Here is a 15,160-nt window from a genome sequence, read left to right on the forward strand (position 1 = left end):
CTGCCATCCGAAATGTAACTTTCTTCCTGAAGCGCCCATGGTCTGATCACTAATGAAGCCCTATGCACACACAGTGTGTGGAGAGCCCCGGAACTGGAAAGAGACTAGACAGAGGCCTAGCGACTCTCGGCTTCTAGGGAGTGGGAAGGAGACAGCAGAGTCACTGTCACAGCTGGGCAAAACAAGGTCAGCGCCACCTGTCCTGCCACCTGTCTCTGCCATGCTAACTTCTCTTCTTGCTTTTTGATCAGTATGGTATGGGGAGCAGCACCAAAGCCTCCTTCACCCCCTTCGTGGACCCTAGAGTGTACCAGACATCGCCCACTGATGAAGATGAAGAGGATGATGAGTCTTCGGCTGCTGGTGAGCAGGCTGGCCCTGGTGACTTTTAGGGAAAGGGACCTTTCCAGTACAGCCCAGTAACAAAACCCATCAAGTCAGAGGTTAAACCATTTATTGCTTACACTTTCCCTGTCCTGAGATAAAGATATTTTAAAATGTATTATTTTGTGGAATTCCTAAAGCAAATTACTTTCCTTCTCCCCTCTCCCACTCCTGATTTTTTTCTATCATGTTTCTGGAAGAAACCCAGAGGTATCCCAGGACACTAGGAAAAGCCACCCCGCAGCGATCCCGAGACTTACCACATATTTCTCAAAAACAGTTTCTGGGTATACTGCTCTGCTCAAAATGGTGTGGTGCTGAACACTCACTCCATGAATGCGTGTTGAGCTGTGTTGAGCACTAGGTGTGCGTTCCCAGTGCAAGTCTGGCTCACTTAGAGGATGGCCTTGCTTCTTTGCCTTCTGCAACTTACTAATCCTTGGATCTCAGAAAGGAACCATTCCTTGCTTGTAATTACAGGAATGGCATATTTGTATCTGTGAGATTAGTATTAATTTTCTATACCAGTCAAAGGAGTGTCTGTAAACCTGTTTTGCTAATGAACAAAATACTGCTTCTGCAAAGGATATGCTTTGTCCTATGGAAGAATATAAACTAGGTATTGGCTCATAGTTCCCATGCCTTTGCTATGACGTACCCCAAGCCAAGCCCTTCCTCCCTACTTCCACTGGCTGCCTGTTAAGATGCTATTGACCTCTCTAATTCTTTCTCTCAAAGCCCTGTTTACTAGCGAACTTCTTAGGCAAGAACAGGCCAAACTCAATGAAGCGAGGAAGATTTCAGTGGTAAATGTGAACCCAACGAACATTCGCCCTCACAGTGACACACCGGAAATCAGAAAATACAAGAAACGATTCAATTCCGAAATACTCTGTGCAGCTCTGTGGGGTACGTTGGTGGCTTTTGTATGCTTGTTTGTTTTTGTTTTGTTTTGTTTTTCCACTCAGTCAATTTACCTGCAAGTATGAGATACTTTTAACTCTTATCATCAGAACGCACTAGGAGAATCATAGATGTTAGGGAACTGACATAGGACTGCCTAAGGAGTGAGCAAATGTAGATTATACGTAGAAAGCCCTGGTATTCAAGGAGGCACGTAGATTAATGGTCAAGTAAATATCAACAAAGAGCTAGCCACCACTTGATGCACAGCCACTCTATGTGAAGCCATGGCACCCCACATTCTATCTCTGTGACTCATGCAGTATCCTGCAAGGGTCTAATGCTGTTCATTACCTTCACTTCACAGCTGAAAGGCAAGCCCAGCATAGTTCATTGACTTGCCCAGGGCTGCGCCATCAGCAGTAATTGGGTAAAACTTGAACAGCAAAGGATGAGGCTTCCTTTCGGGTTAAAAGCATCAGTGTGGTGTTTTCATCGAGTAGATCTGCAGATATTAGCTGGATTCAAACTCACTATGGGCATGGGGAGAGTTTATCAAAGTCTTGGTCTCTATTACTCACAGCACCATAGGAAGATCAACATGGGGTCCACCTGAACCCATCCGCACTGCCATGCTTGGATGGGGACAGCATGGTTTTATAAGGCTAAGGGCATTTGCCATGTCAGCAGGAAGGGATATTGAAACCTGGAAATTGTTCCACATGAGGCACAATGGCTCTTTAGAGAACAAAATAACCACATTAAATGTGGTAGTAATTGACAAGTGGACAGGCTGGTTTTCAGAAGATAGAAATGTACCAAGAGATGTCCAAGCTCTACTGCACAGTGACTCCCTCAAGTAGGTACATTTTAATAAGTGGATGACTAATCTGTTTAGCTATGGAATTTTAGGGTAATAATTACGTAGATGAAATGATGTATCTGCCAGCTTTAGGATAAGGAATACTGCCTGCAAGGGTGCTAGGGTAGAACTGTGTAACTGAGAACTCTAAAATCAATAGTCCTGTGACTCAGCTTCTCATGAACTGGTTTATCATTTCCCTGATCAGAAAAAAACAGACCCATCAGTGTGTATGTAAAGCGGAGCAAGGGCTTCCATGCTGGTAAGAGTGTAGAAGTCACACCTTCTGTGTTTTGAAGGTAGATAGGTTAGCTGCCTCAGAAATCACTGGACGAATAGGTAGGTACTGGGGTAGGAGGTGCTCTAGGAAGCAATAAGTGTGGTACATAGGGAGCAGAAGGAAGAGAAGACCCTCCATCAAGGGGGAAATGAACACATTTATTGACTTGCACATCTCTGCCTAAGGCTCCTCTTGGCAAGTACTCTCTGAGCTGAGTAGTAAATGGATAGGTGAGATGTATTGCTGCCTCCACTCTACAGAATGAAACTGTAGTTCCATCCCATAGGAACTGAGGTAACGCATGAGCTCTACACTGTCTAACCTAGCAGCTACCTGCTTATGTGAGCATGAAACTGTTCTCTGGGTGGCATAGGGTTAAGCCCCATACGAGGTCAGTCCTTGAGTGCTGCTTAAATTTGCAGGTGTGAACCTTCTGGTGGGGACTGAAAATGGCCTGATGCTTTTGGACAGAAGCGGCCAAGGCAAAGTCTACAACCTCATCAACCGGAGGCGATTTCAGCAGATGGACGTGCTAGAAGGACTAAACGTTCTTGTCACGATATCAGGTGTGTTACTAAGTTGACCTGACTCCCAGGTGTGCCCAGGTGAGAAGGTGACATCCTGGTCTCTGAAGAAGCCCTACCTAACCAAACGCAGGAGATGTACAGTGCTGTAGATGTGGGGAGATCACCCATATGCACTGTAAGGCTGTATGCACTAAAATGCACTTTAATGGGTGTGACTGCCCAGGAAGATTTACCTGTGCTTTAAACCTGCATGAGGCAGACCTATATCATAAAAGCTATGTATTTTGGCCTTTATCTCCCTTAAAACTCAGCAAGAATTTTCTTAAGCTGTCTGGACTGCAGTTACTACCATACTCTCGTAAGAGAATGTCAAAATCTAGGCTTCTGGAGGGGAATTAGCAAGCAAACGTTTCTTTAGTCTTTATTTTCTGAAAACATCTGCTTATAGTCCACTAATGTTCTAAGATGGACAGTTGCAGTAGTGGATAGCCAATTCTACAAGGAGAGTGGATTACCGACATCCTACTTGGTGTAGTTTTACAATATTGATATCTTTTTTAAAGATATCTAGTTTATGAGAAAAGGACTTTGTTAGACAACAAGTAAGCCTCATTGCTAACAAGTGAAAAATATAACAGGGGTCTATGCTTATTGACATGAAGGTGTTTTTACTTCCCAATGCTGTTTGAACAAATCACCCTCTTCCCTTTTACGTCATCAGCTATGAAATCAACAGTACCCCTTTATGTGTCAGAACCACCCAGAAGATGTGAACACACAAGCTGCCCCTAGACCAGGGTCAGAATCTCTGGGATAAGGTGCAGACATTCAGCATTGATGGCTCTGGCACATGCCCATCATATACTCTAGTTTATGAGCTCTACTTTTCCTGTTTATTATGCAAAGAGACCCCACAGGGCTTCTGGGTTGAACCTTGAAGATGAAAGTTTCACTCACCAGGTGTGCTTGTGGTTTGAGAAAAATGCAGTCCCTTAGCACATCATCCCCCTGTGTTCTACCTGTCTACTTACTGTTTAGAGTTTTAATCATTGCAAATTAAAGTTAACCAAGTAAATTGTTCTTGTACTATGATTTGCACTGAGTTCCGTATGGTCATTGTGACTAGTTGCTTTCTTGGTTACTACACTCCCATATCAAAACTGAAACCTCACAGAAAGTTAAAGTTCAGGCTAGTGACTGTCTTCATCCTTCAGGGTATAGCCATATCCTCTTATATAAAGGGAGAAAAGAGATAATAAAATAAGGAAGATTCTGGAACAGCTCGGTTCCTATTGGCACCGGAAAGACGGAACACAGCCCCGCCCCACTGTGGCTCTCCTAAGCACCTGGGCTCTAGGCTTCTGCTGACAATGAGTAAGCAACAGCTGTGCTCAGCTTCCCAGGGTTTAAGTCTCATTGCACTCCGCTGTCAAGCCAGTGAAAGATGCGCTCGTGAATTCCGTTCCTCTAGTACATATCCCATCTGTAGACCATAAAACCTCCTTAAAGGCGATGGAAAATATCTGAGAAATAAAATCCACAAGCCTAAATTTCTCATTAAGAAAGAGCCACAGAAGCGTGCGTTTCCCCTGTGGTACGCAGATAATCTAATAGAGTGGATTCATTTTCCTTTCCATAAAGTCTTCTGTGCCATCAACCTGGTGTTTTATTGTTCTGAGAATGCGTTGAATCGCTTTAACCTTTTTCTGAATTCCGAGTCCTCATCTTTTATTTTCTTCTTTGATGTTTTTATTTAATATTCTTTTTGATGACCTCAGCACCATAACTTTGTCTAATATCATTCCCCTAAACTCAGATAGCTTAACTGAATTTGTTTCTCTGTCTTCTGGTCCGTTCTTTTGTCTTACCAGTTATTTATATAAAATTGTTAGCAGTTGTCTTTGATGTAGCAGGGAAGACAAAGAGAATAGAGCAAAAGTGACAGCAGATACACATAGGTAGGCTAAAATGCCCACTTGCTAACACTCCATCAAGACTGGATCTAGGATGTTCTGGAACTCTGTTACAGAGTTAGGAATTACCAAGTTCAGCAGACCAGCTTGTGCAAATAAGAAATCACTTAAAAGTAAAAAGTACAATTTGTGGATTTTGGTGAAAATATTAGGGTCTATCTTTACAAGTCCTGACAGAAGTAACAGTGGGGAAGAGCTAGGAACCCTGGCTAGTCTGCCCTCAGAGACACACAGAAGCCAGCAGGAGTCCAGAGGAGGTATGGGAGAAAAGGGAGAAGCCTATCACAGACCATGAACTTAAAACTCTCTTATTTCAACAGGAAAGAAGAATAAGCTCCGGGTGTACTATCTCTCGTGGTTAAGAAACAGAATCCTGCACAATGACCCAGAAGTAGAAAAGAAGCAGGGTTGGATCACCGTCGGAGACTTGGAAGGCTGTATCCATTACAAAGTTGGTGAGTTTCCACTCCGCACACAGAATTCCACCCACACTCGGTCCCAACCGTTTGATTAAATTTATTCATTGCTTTCTGTCTGCTCTTGACGGCATATGTATCACCAGTTCACCAGTTTAAGATGCTGCTGGACCCTAAGGTATATTTGAATTATTCCCCCAAAAGTTAGATGATGAAACTCAAAGAATGCACTTAGAATAAAATGCTAGGTTCCGGTTTGAATATCCATATGTACTTCTCCCAAAGACCCCCAAAATGACAATTAAAAAATTCAATAAAGCCCCTAGATGAAGCAGATCAAGAGAAGAGAAGCCAGCAACTAGGAGATGGTCATGAACCCGAACGGGAGTAACTGTGTGACTGGGGTAAGATGTTGCAGATCAGAGATACTGAGTTCTTAATCTACAGGGAAGAACATTATCAAGATTATCTATCCATCCCACAGACGCTCAGGGAAGACCCCAGGACAGAGGTACATGGCCGAGCTGAAAATAGGCTAGCTGAAAAGCAGAAAAGTCTAAACTCCTCTAGAGCCAACCACCCTACGCCCACAGGCAGGCCACTGTCCTGTAAAAGCAGAAGAGCACGCACAGCCAGCGGATGTGTGCACAGCCAGCGGATGTGTGCACAGCCATTGGCGAGGCAGACCACCCGCATGCACACACATACTGACAAGCCTCCCCGCACAGATGCCCACACGCCTACACCCACACACACTCACAACAAACCTCCCTGCACAGATCCTAAAATGCTGGCACAGTGGTTTTTTTGCCCAAGAAAGGAGTTTGAAAAGTTTGTCTTTGGGAAAACTAACTGTACAGATAGTACTACTTAGAGTTATGGGGGGAAAGCTCCCCACCTTTCTTCTCTAAAGTGCTGCTGGCACTTGATTAGCCCACTTCTCCCAGAGAATAGATAGGTAGATCTCATGTGCAGGAAGCAGGCGCAAACAGGAAGATATCAGAAGGTGAGGCATGGGAGAAAATTCAGGAAGGAGAAAAGAAATGAAAACAAAAACTATATTTTACAGATAATTAGGGGGCGTTTCTATAAAGGAAAAACAGGAGTATTTTTAAAGATGTAGTAGGGCTGGGGAGGTCAATGAAAGATGAGAAAGATTATCAGGAATAAAGATGATATAAGCATTTAATGATGAGAACGAAGACCTTACCCATGAAGTAGAACCAAGACAAACAGGTATCTGCCTTGACCTGCACGGCTTCAGGGATGAGCTGACTGGGGTGACAGGGAATGAGTAAACAAAGGCACACACAAAAGGTGGGAGCCTGTGTGTGCGTGCTGTGCACCATGTGCTGTGCAGTCTGATGGAGATGCACTAGCATCCAGAAAACTCCACGTGTTCACTTTATATGTCTCTTATGAGTCTCAGTCTGAGGGAACAGGTTTATTGTCTACAGCTGAAGGAGCAGACAGAGTTAGTGTGTCTAGACTAACAAGGAGGCAAGCTTTTCCACAGGCCTTTGTAGGGGAACAGTCACAGGCTATAAACACCCCGGAGGAGGGGGCAAGCAGTCACCATTTTCTGTACATACTATCAACACCCACAAATGGTCCAGAGGAAGGCTTTGCAATTTCCCTGAGCCTGACCTGGAGAAGGCTTTGCTATTCTCATGAGTCTGAAGCACTGGGAGCTCTGACATGCCCAGGTCTGTGTGAACCGTCATAGTCACACAGGACTTCATGCTTTCCCTATAGAGACTGAAAACTTCTCTACCTTTGCCTATGTCATGCATGCACACACACACACACACACACACACACACACACACACACCACAACAACAGTAAAAATAAATATTTTTAAAAGAGAAGAAAAACATACGAAATAAAAAATCAATTCAAGAGGTTCAAAATATGAGCTTCAGTAAAAGAGAAAAAATAATGTGTGGAGATGGAAGAATAAAGAACACCATCTAGGCATGAGGCCTTGACAACCAGATCCCAGTGATTCTGAGAAGCCAGTATAATTGCTCAAAAAGAAAGCTCACCACCAGCCATACAAATATGGCATTTAAGTGTGGAAGAAATGAGAAGGTCCTCAAAATCCTCAGGTTATCAGAAAAGCAGCAAAGAACACTTATAAAATAGTCCCAGAACCAGAGCATCCTGGGATTGTCACAAACGAACAGAGCCAGCAAGGCTTCAAAATTCCAAAGCAACTTTGTTTTTAACAAAGGCTTGGGATGAGGCTCCCTTGGTAGAGTGCTTGCCTCGTCTGCACAATCCCTGAGTTCCTAGCAGTGGACACACTGGGTGTGATGGTGGAATCCTGGCACTTCAGAAGTAGAAGTAGGAAGATCAGAAGTTCAAGATCATTACAATACAGGAGACATCACAAAAAAATACTTTCAATGTGTGTGTGTGTGTGTGTGTGTGTGTGTGTGTGTAAAACTAAGGCAAGAAGGAAGACCTTGGCAGAGATTTCTTACCAGGAATTGGTTCTCATAGCTTTGGAAACGAAGAAGTGCCCCCTCCCCCAAAAAAATGTTTCAGTTGGGAACCTGGAGACCTAGGAAAGCCAATTGTGTGATTTGATTCAAGTCAAAAAGCCTGGGGACCCAATGAATTGATGACAGGATTCCAGTCAGAAACCTAGCTGACTAAAGACCCCAGAAGCGCTGGTCCAGCCTGAGTTTGAAGATAAGAAAACTCATACCTCACCTGGGACAGGGGGAGGCTTTGCCTTCTGGTTCTATTCAGACCTTCAAGTTCTTAGCTAAGGCACACTGTACTCTGCTTTACCAGGCAACTATTTTAAATATTATTCTCATCAGGAAAACTCTGATAGAAACACATTGAATAATGTTTGATCGAATATTTGATTTGATTAGCCCAGCCAAATTGACCTATAAAGTTAAGCATTATGCTATCAAATTACACGTCAGTGTGAAGACATTTATAGGCAGGCCCTAGCTCCAGAATATTCCATTTCATGCACCGTCTCTGAGAAAGCTACTGAGGATGTGTCCCACTAAAATAAAAAACAAAAATCAAAAAAAACTAAACTTAGTGATTGTGGAAAAGAAGATAAAAGAAGTGCCCAGAACGATGCCCAAAAGAATGTGAGATGACCACTTTACCTCAGGCCCACAAAACAAGATAGTGCAGAGCACCAGAGTCCTACCAACAAGAGAAAACACCACAGCATGCGTAGATGAAGACCGCTCAACCATTCAGAAAGACACTTCCTAGCAGAAAGTTCACATCTACTTAAATGCGTAGAAAGAAAGGCAGTGAGAAAACATGAGGAAGAGTTGGAAAGAAAAGCCTCATCGTGGTGTGCTACATGCCGTAGGTGTGAGCGGAGATTAGCTGAACTCTTAAGACACTTTCACCTGAGCTTTGACATGAGTAAACCGGGCATGAGGTAGGCAGTAGTGTGCATGTGTGAGCTCTAAGCAACTTCGTGGAAGGGAAATGGCTTTACAAATTGATAGTTTTCATGCTGAGAACCCCATCGCTACTGTCCATATTTGAAAGTGGGACTGATGGTGTGGCTTTTGAGAATCTTTTCCTTTAAAACTTGTCTCTGGCGATTGAAAGGAATAAGGAAATTTCTGCGTGTTCATGAGATGTACACAAGACTTCAGCTTGGTTTTTTAACTGAGAAATAACAGCACAGGCACAGCAGAGAGGCTTTCGACATTGCCCCGAAGGTTGCCCTCGTGTAGTCTCAAGAAGGCACCGTATGGGTTTGAAACTGTAACCTACAGAGTTGGTCCAGCCACAGATTTATGTGGTGGTAACTGAGAGCAGAAACAGCAATCAGGGGAGATACCATAAAGGAACTCAGAAAACAAGAACCAACTTATTCATATTGTCTGTCTTGGAACCTTAGTGTCTTATCTTTTGACAACTAGAGAGGGCCTTGTTCTAGAATGTTCTCCATGCCCCTTCCTCCGCATTCATTCCAAGTCACCTTCTGAGATGTCTTGACATTAGGAGACAGAGACAAGTGACTAGGAGATTCAATCAAGAAAGCTCACCCCCTCCCATACATGATGAGCCCTTTGTGTTTTGTGCCCTAAAGGAGCCTTTCTAATCTTTATAGCACAATGGGCTTGTTTATATGCACTTATTTAGAAACATAAAGGTAAGCTGGGGGGGGGGGTACAGACAAGGTTCACAAACACACACAGCACCTGTAAAATGCATCACCACAGCCTGAGTCTGTCCGACTGCTCCCCATCGGAGAGTACAGTGCCAGACACTGAAACCAGCTAAGCAGTGTTTGACCAAGGGAGGAAGGGATGTTGACTGGGCAGAGTACTATTCACAAAGCAGACCACATGGGGGAGTATGTTTTCCATAGCAATCTGGTGACATCCAGGCCCCACCACTGCCTTTGTGTGGGAATCAGAATTATTTCGTCCTTTCTTGTCATCCTCTGAGGCTGCAGTTTCCTCTTTCCTTAGTCGGACTGTGTGGCAAAGCATTAGACCCAGCCCACACCATCCCCACCAGGCAGCACAGAGCTTCATGTCCACAAGCTCTGCATTCGTGAAGACTGCGGGTTTCTGCATGAAAGAGACATGCATGTTCTCAGAAAGAAGCAGAGCACTTCAAGTGTGACTGTGGAAAACATTTAGGATTGCTTCTAAAGATGGCTCTGAAAAACAGCTGTTAAATTTTCCTTTGCATAGAAATATTTTTTAATTATCATTTGACATGTATTAGCCCAAATATTTTAGTGATCGGATTGTGTCACATAAACTAGGATCATGTAATTATAAAGCCATAAGACTAATTGCAGGAGACAGTAACATTTCTGAATGCTGTGTCTTGCCTATACCTGGAAAACGTTTTAAAAATGTCAGCATCCTGCTTAACCTACTCATCTCCCATCAGCCTTCTGAACATTTCTAATCTGGTCCTTCTGATCAAGGCTGTCTTATTTCACTGCCTTGGCACACACATGCCGACCGATAACACAAAGTTACAGAAGAAGGTGTGACCTGAGAGCAATAGTTGATCAGTACTCACTAGGACTTTGAGACCCTCTTAAGTATCAGAAAAATTTTACCTCGGTTATCCAGAAAACCACAGCTTCTTGCTTGTGGAATTCCAGTCAAGATAGCAAAGGCACCTTATAATGCATGTAACTAGTCCCATGTGCTCAAATTCCTATGAAATTCAAAAACAGAAGACAAGAAGGACAATATCTGCTAATAACTTTGTAAAAGAACTTGAATGAGACATTGAGCAAATTTCATCTTATATAAACAATAAAATAGGTATTACAGAAAAGCAAGTGGTTTAATCTAAAAGTCACATAAAATACTAATTTTTCCTATATATGCTTACCTAATGTTTCTTTTAAGGATGTGTTAATCTTTGTGAATCTTTCTCTGTAAGGTCAGAGAACAAGCCATGTTGGCTGGGGTGTAGCTCGATGGCAGAGTATTTAAAAGGAGGGATTGGGTTTAGTCCCTAGCATTGCAAAGGTGGGGGGGGGGGCAGTTCACACCGTAAAAAAATTATAAAAGAGCCGAGCAGAAACCAACATTTCATATATCATATATCCCTGTAAAAATCTATCCTACCTGACTTTCTTACGATACAGGATATTTTTTGTACAGATATTTTATACAGAAAATAACTGGCATATGTATCATTTGTTTGCAGAATTAGACTCGTCCTTTAATAGTGGGAAATCCAGAAGGCTTTAAAGAATTCTGTATCCCTTCAAAGGCATCATTGTAAATTCTGATTATTATGTTATCAGAAACACATAGACCACAGTAACTAAGCGCTCAGATGACAAATGTGTCATTCATTCTCTTGGTAAGCACTTATTGAGTGCTATTTTATGTGATGGAATAATGAGTTAGTCACTCAATCTTTTCACCAAGCGAAGATGCATAATATTCTATTTTCATAAACAGTGAAAAGATTTGTCAAAGTACATGAAGCCCTTAAAAATAAGCCACCGACAGAACCCAGGGTTCCTATCATTACATCACTCATCAGATATATAAATAATTATTTCACGTAATCATAATTACAGTGTGAGCAATAAGCAGATAATAAAAACTGAGCTTATGTCTCCACAAGTTTGTTAATTGTTCTAGCATCTTGCCATAACTACACTCAAGTAAGCATCTAACGTAAGAAGATGGTGCAGGTCCTTATTTAGCAGAGCGTATCCATTTCTAAACTGAAGTAGTCCCGTCTTTAGATAAAGGAAAATCCTTTATGATAAACCTAAAAACTTTAGTATTCTGTTAACCAGGTACACTAAAGCAAGTTAAATTTGTGTGCAAAAACAAAATAAACAAAAATAAAAAAAATAGTAACCTATTCCAAGAATGACACCCTCAACTGTGAATACCTAACAGACAGGCAACTATATTCATTAATATCATTAATACAAAAAAATCTTGGCTAAATTGACATGGTTTCTAAATCTTGCTCTTCTTTTCCACTTTAGTTAAATATGAAAGGATCAAGTTCTTGGTGATTGCCTTAAAGAATGCAGTAGAGATATACGCATGGGCGCCTAAACCTTATCATAAGTTCATGGCATTTAAGGTAAGTGTGGATGTTGCCTGGTTAATTCTCAGTTTTTGTCAGGGTTCTGTTTTCCACATAAGCCAATATCAGTTTTATTATATAGAGAAAATTTGCTTAAAAGTAACAATTCTTAAATTTATTATCTCAAAAGACTTAGGTATTAAAAATGCTACCCACCTGGTCACATTAAAATCTGATTGTCCTCTGCCACTGGAGGTCTATGAACTGTTGACTTCAAGAGGAGTTCTGTTTGTACTGGGTACCAGGAAAAGTACCAAATCTGTTACACAACAGTCTCTGTTGTAAAGCCACTGAAAGTCAAGTACTGCCTGGTGTTTTGTCTGGAAAAGGCAGATCTGTGGTGGCACTGGGTCCTACTAATCATCCCTAACGTTTCTGGAATAAACTCTGAGGCTCAGTGGATTTTTGTTTGTCCCTGTTGCATGAAGCTGTCTCTGAATTGAGTGCTGAAGGCAGTATTTCCTGGGAAAGACCTCATCCCACTGAGTTTCCATCCCGATTGCCTTTGTGTTCGTTTACCTCGCCTTGGTCTGTACTCATCACAGATAGGTTGGCTCCTCGTAGGTTCCGCAAGAGTGGGATGATAATGTGCTTTGTCCCATTGGCCCCATGTTATGAAAAATGAGCCCCAACTGCCAGAAAAAAAGTTTCTTTCAATCACACCAGTGTATTCAGAATCATATGGCCTAGCCTTATCCACTGTGAATTTATCTCGCATTTTCTCTTCCCATTCTTCACCCGCTTTTCCCTACCTTTGTGTCTATAACTGACTTTTGGATCTTTATTCATCCATGACACCTGTGCCAAATCTGCCATGGGATTTTAGAGAGTGAACCTTAGAGAGTGAACCACTCCACTCCCATGCTGACATCTGCCCTCAGGGTCCTAGCCAAAGCCCATGAGACAACAGCAACAACAATATGCTCCCCTCAGCAGCTCAGCCCCTACCTGGAAAAGAAAGCACAAAGGCAAGGGCTTGAGTAGGAAAGACTGGCCTAGGCCAGAGATGGAACTGTACCCTAAGACAAAGACAAAAAGCATTAACTTCCTGTGCTGTGACAATTGACGACAAGACATGGGGGGAGAGCAGTGTTTAATGGCAGCTGTGGTTTCTTGAATCTTCTTCTAAGCCCAGGAGCTGATAAAAGTACAGAACCATGACAAAAATAGACAGGCAGGAACACGTTTTAGTTATAAAGCTTATTTAGGCCCTGAATCCAATCAAGTAGAACTGTGGTAAACTTGGCCAGAGCTGTCTTTTCCTTTCAGTTCAATCCTTGGAGACAAGATCTATTATTTACAAGCCATGAGTAGCATGATGTGACTTCCACATCTCCTTTTCTTATTGCCCAAACCTATCCCTCACAATACTGTGTGAAATTTAGAGAAATTGACAGTCATGGAAGGAAAACCATAACCAACCTACTCCCATTGATCACCAATAGATTTAACACAGCACCGCTCCCAATCTGTTTAGGAAAGTAGCAACCATAGCAGACCATGAGAGAGAGGGGGCCATAAGACCAGAAATACACAGGAAAGAGCAGCAACATCCAAACTCTAGGCTTTTAACACACGATTTTGACACTGTGAAAATTGACAGCTGTAGACTGTCTTTACTGTGAAAGGTAAGAAAAGGAAAGAGAAGAACAGAAAATAGGCAATACAGCTTTCCTTCTAGACTCAAACACGAAAAGACCTAAACCTGAAAGTGACCTTTTCCTAACTTTTCAACTGAAGAAAGCCATTTCCTTCACACAGTAGCCAAGTGAAACTCTTAGGTATAATTCAGTCTCTTTAAATGGTATGGATACTAATGAGGTGATTTTTTTTAAGTCTTTTGCAGATCTTCAGCATAAGCCTCTGCTCGTTGACCTCACAGTAGAAGAAGGTCAAAGGTTAAAGGTCATTTTTGGCTCACACACTGGTTTCCATGTAATTGATGTTGACTCTGGAAACTCCTACGATATCTATATACCATCCCATGTAAGTCTGAGGAATCTACTGTCTCTTGGCCTCTGCATAACAGTCTGCATGTACAGAGATTTGGTTCTTCCTATTTTTATTTGAAATCGTGTTAATCTGTTACTCAACTTTGGGTATTTCTGAATAGACAGAATGTTCTTAAAGTGTTATTGCTCTCTCGAGCTAAGTAACACAAAAATTAAATTATTTTGAAGATATTATGTTATCTTTTTGGACTTCATAGGTATATGTTATACCATTAGCTGAGTTCCTGTTTCACTTTTTGAAAGAAGTTTGTTTTAGTCTATGCTAGAGAAATACAATGGTCAGTTACTAGATTCTTGGAGAAAATCTCTTTTCAGCTATTAGTAGACATGCTGAGTGACTTCTCCAACCCTCGACTTTCCCAGCTGTAAGATGGGACTCCAACTACCTATGCTGTGATCATTTAATTGGCTCTTATTCAAGTTCTTAACAACATGATACTCAATTTTGCCATACTGATACATTGCAAAAAGCATTATCTTTAAAAGAAATTCCACATGGATCTGCGTATGACAGTTAGTAAGCTATGTCTCGTGAATATAATCCCAAGGTTAACAAACTCTCAGGCTATTCTGAAGCTGGCCCACGATTGGCATTCTGAGAGGTTAAAGAAGCCCAGTGCTTATGCATGCTGCTTGGATGCATTTACACAAGCAGTTGTTGTCCACACTGTATCTTATAGCTTTTTACTTGCATGTTCACATCATAGCCGAGATGCTGGGTCACCACTGATCATCTTCAAACCCCCCAATGTCAATCACATGTTGGAATGGTGTGACATTCGTCAACCAGGGGAAGGAGTAGCACCTCCCTTATCATAGAACCAGTCAACCTATGCTTATTTTAGCAGTATGACCAATGGTCATTCTCTATTTTCTTTCCCTAATAAAATTATTCTGCTATTGGAACTCCCAGGTGAATTTTCTGGGTGATGTACACAAGGCCTTCTTGTAGGCACCCACGAATCTCATCGTATATGAAAGCAGTCTTTCTAGTGGGAACCCAGGAATATCCATCTTATAAAAGTGTGCTCAGAGCCTGCTTCTATCACCAAATCCTTGTGTAGCTTTCATCACCTCATATAACCCTGAGATGTAGTTCCCTCATGTGCAACAAAGCTGTCTATGATTAACTTTTCTAAGGCCTAGAACTGATAGATAAATGTTATGCAAAGAGTGACACACTAGGTATTCCATATACCCAGTGTTTCTG

At 42.0% G+C, this 15,160-nt stretch overlaps 1 protein-coding gene across 9 annotated transcripts in view; it reads left to right on the top strand.

The window, feature by feature from the left end:
• The window catches only part of Tnik (TRAF2 and NCK interacting kinase), a 398,405-nt gene that overhangs the window by 377,678 nt on the left and 5,567 nt on the right, over nt 1–15,160 (top strand). For all 9 annotated transcript variants that reach the window (NM_001106422.1, XM_063281546.1, XM_017590730.3 and 6 more), the window contains 6 exon segments: nt 252–363; nt 1,123–1,293; nt 2,852–2,995; nt 5,250–5,384; nt 11,835–11,935; nt 13,775–13,924. In NM_001106422.1, the coding sequence (NP_001099892.1) occupies nt 252–363; nt 1,123–1,293; nt 2,852–2,995; nt 5,250–5,384; nt 11,835–11,935; nt 13,775–13,924 (813 nt within the window).

This window comes from Rattus norvegicus, chromosome 2, assembly GCF_036323735.1.
Source record: "Rattus norvegicus strain BN/NHsdMcwi chromosome 2, GRCr8, whole genome shotgun sequence".
NCBI classification, from domain to species: Eukaryota; Metazoa; Chordata; class Mammalia; order Rodentia; family Muridae; genus Rattus; species Rattus norvegicus.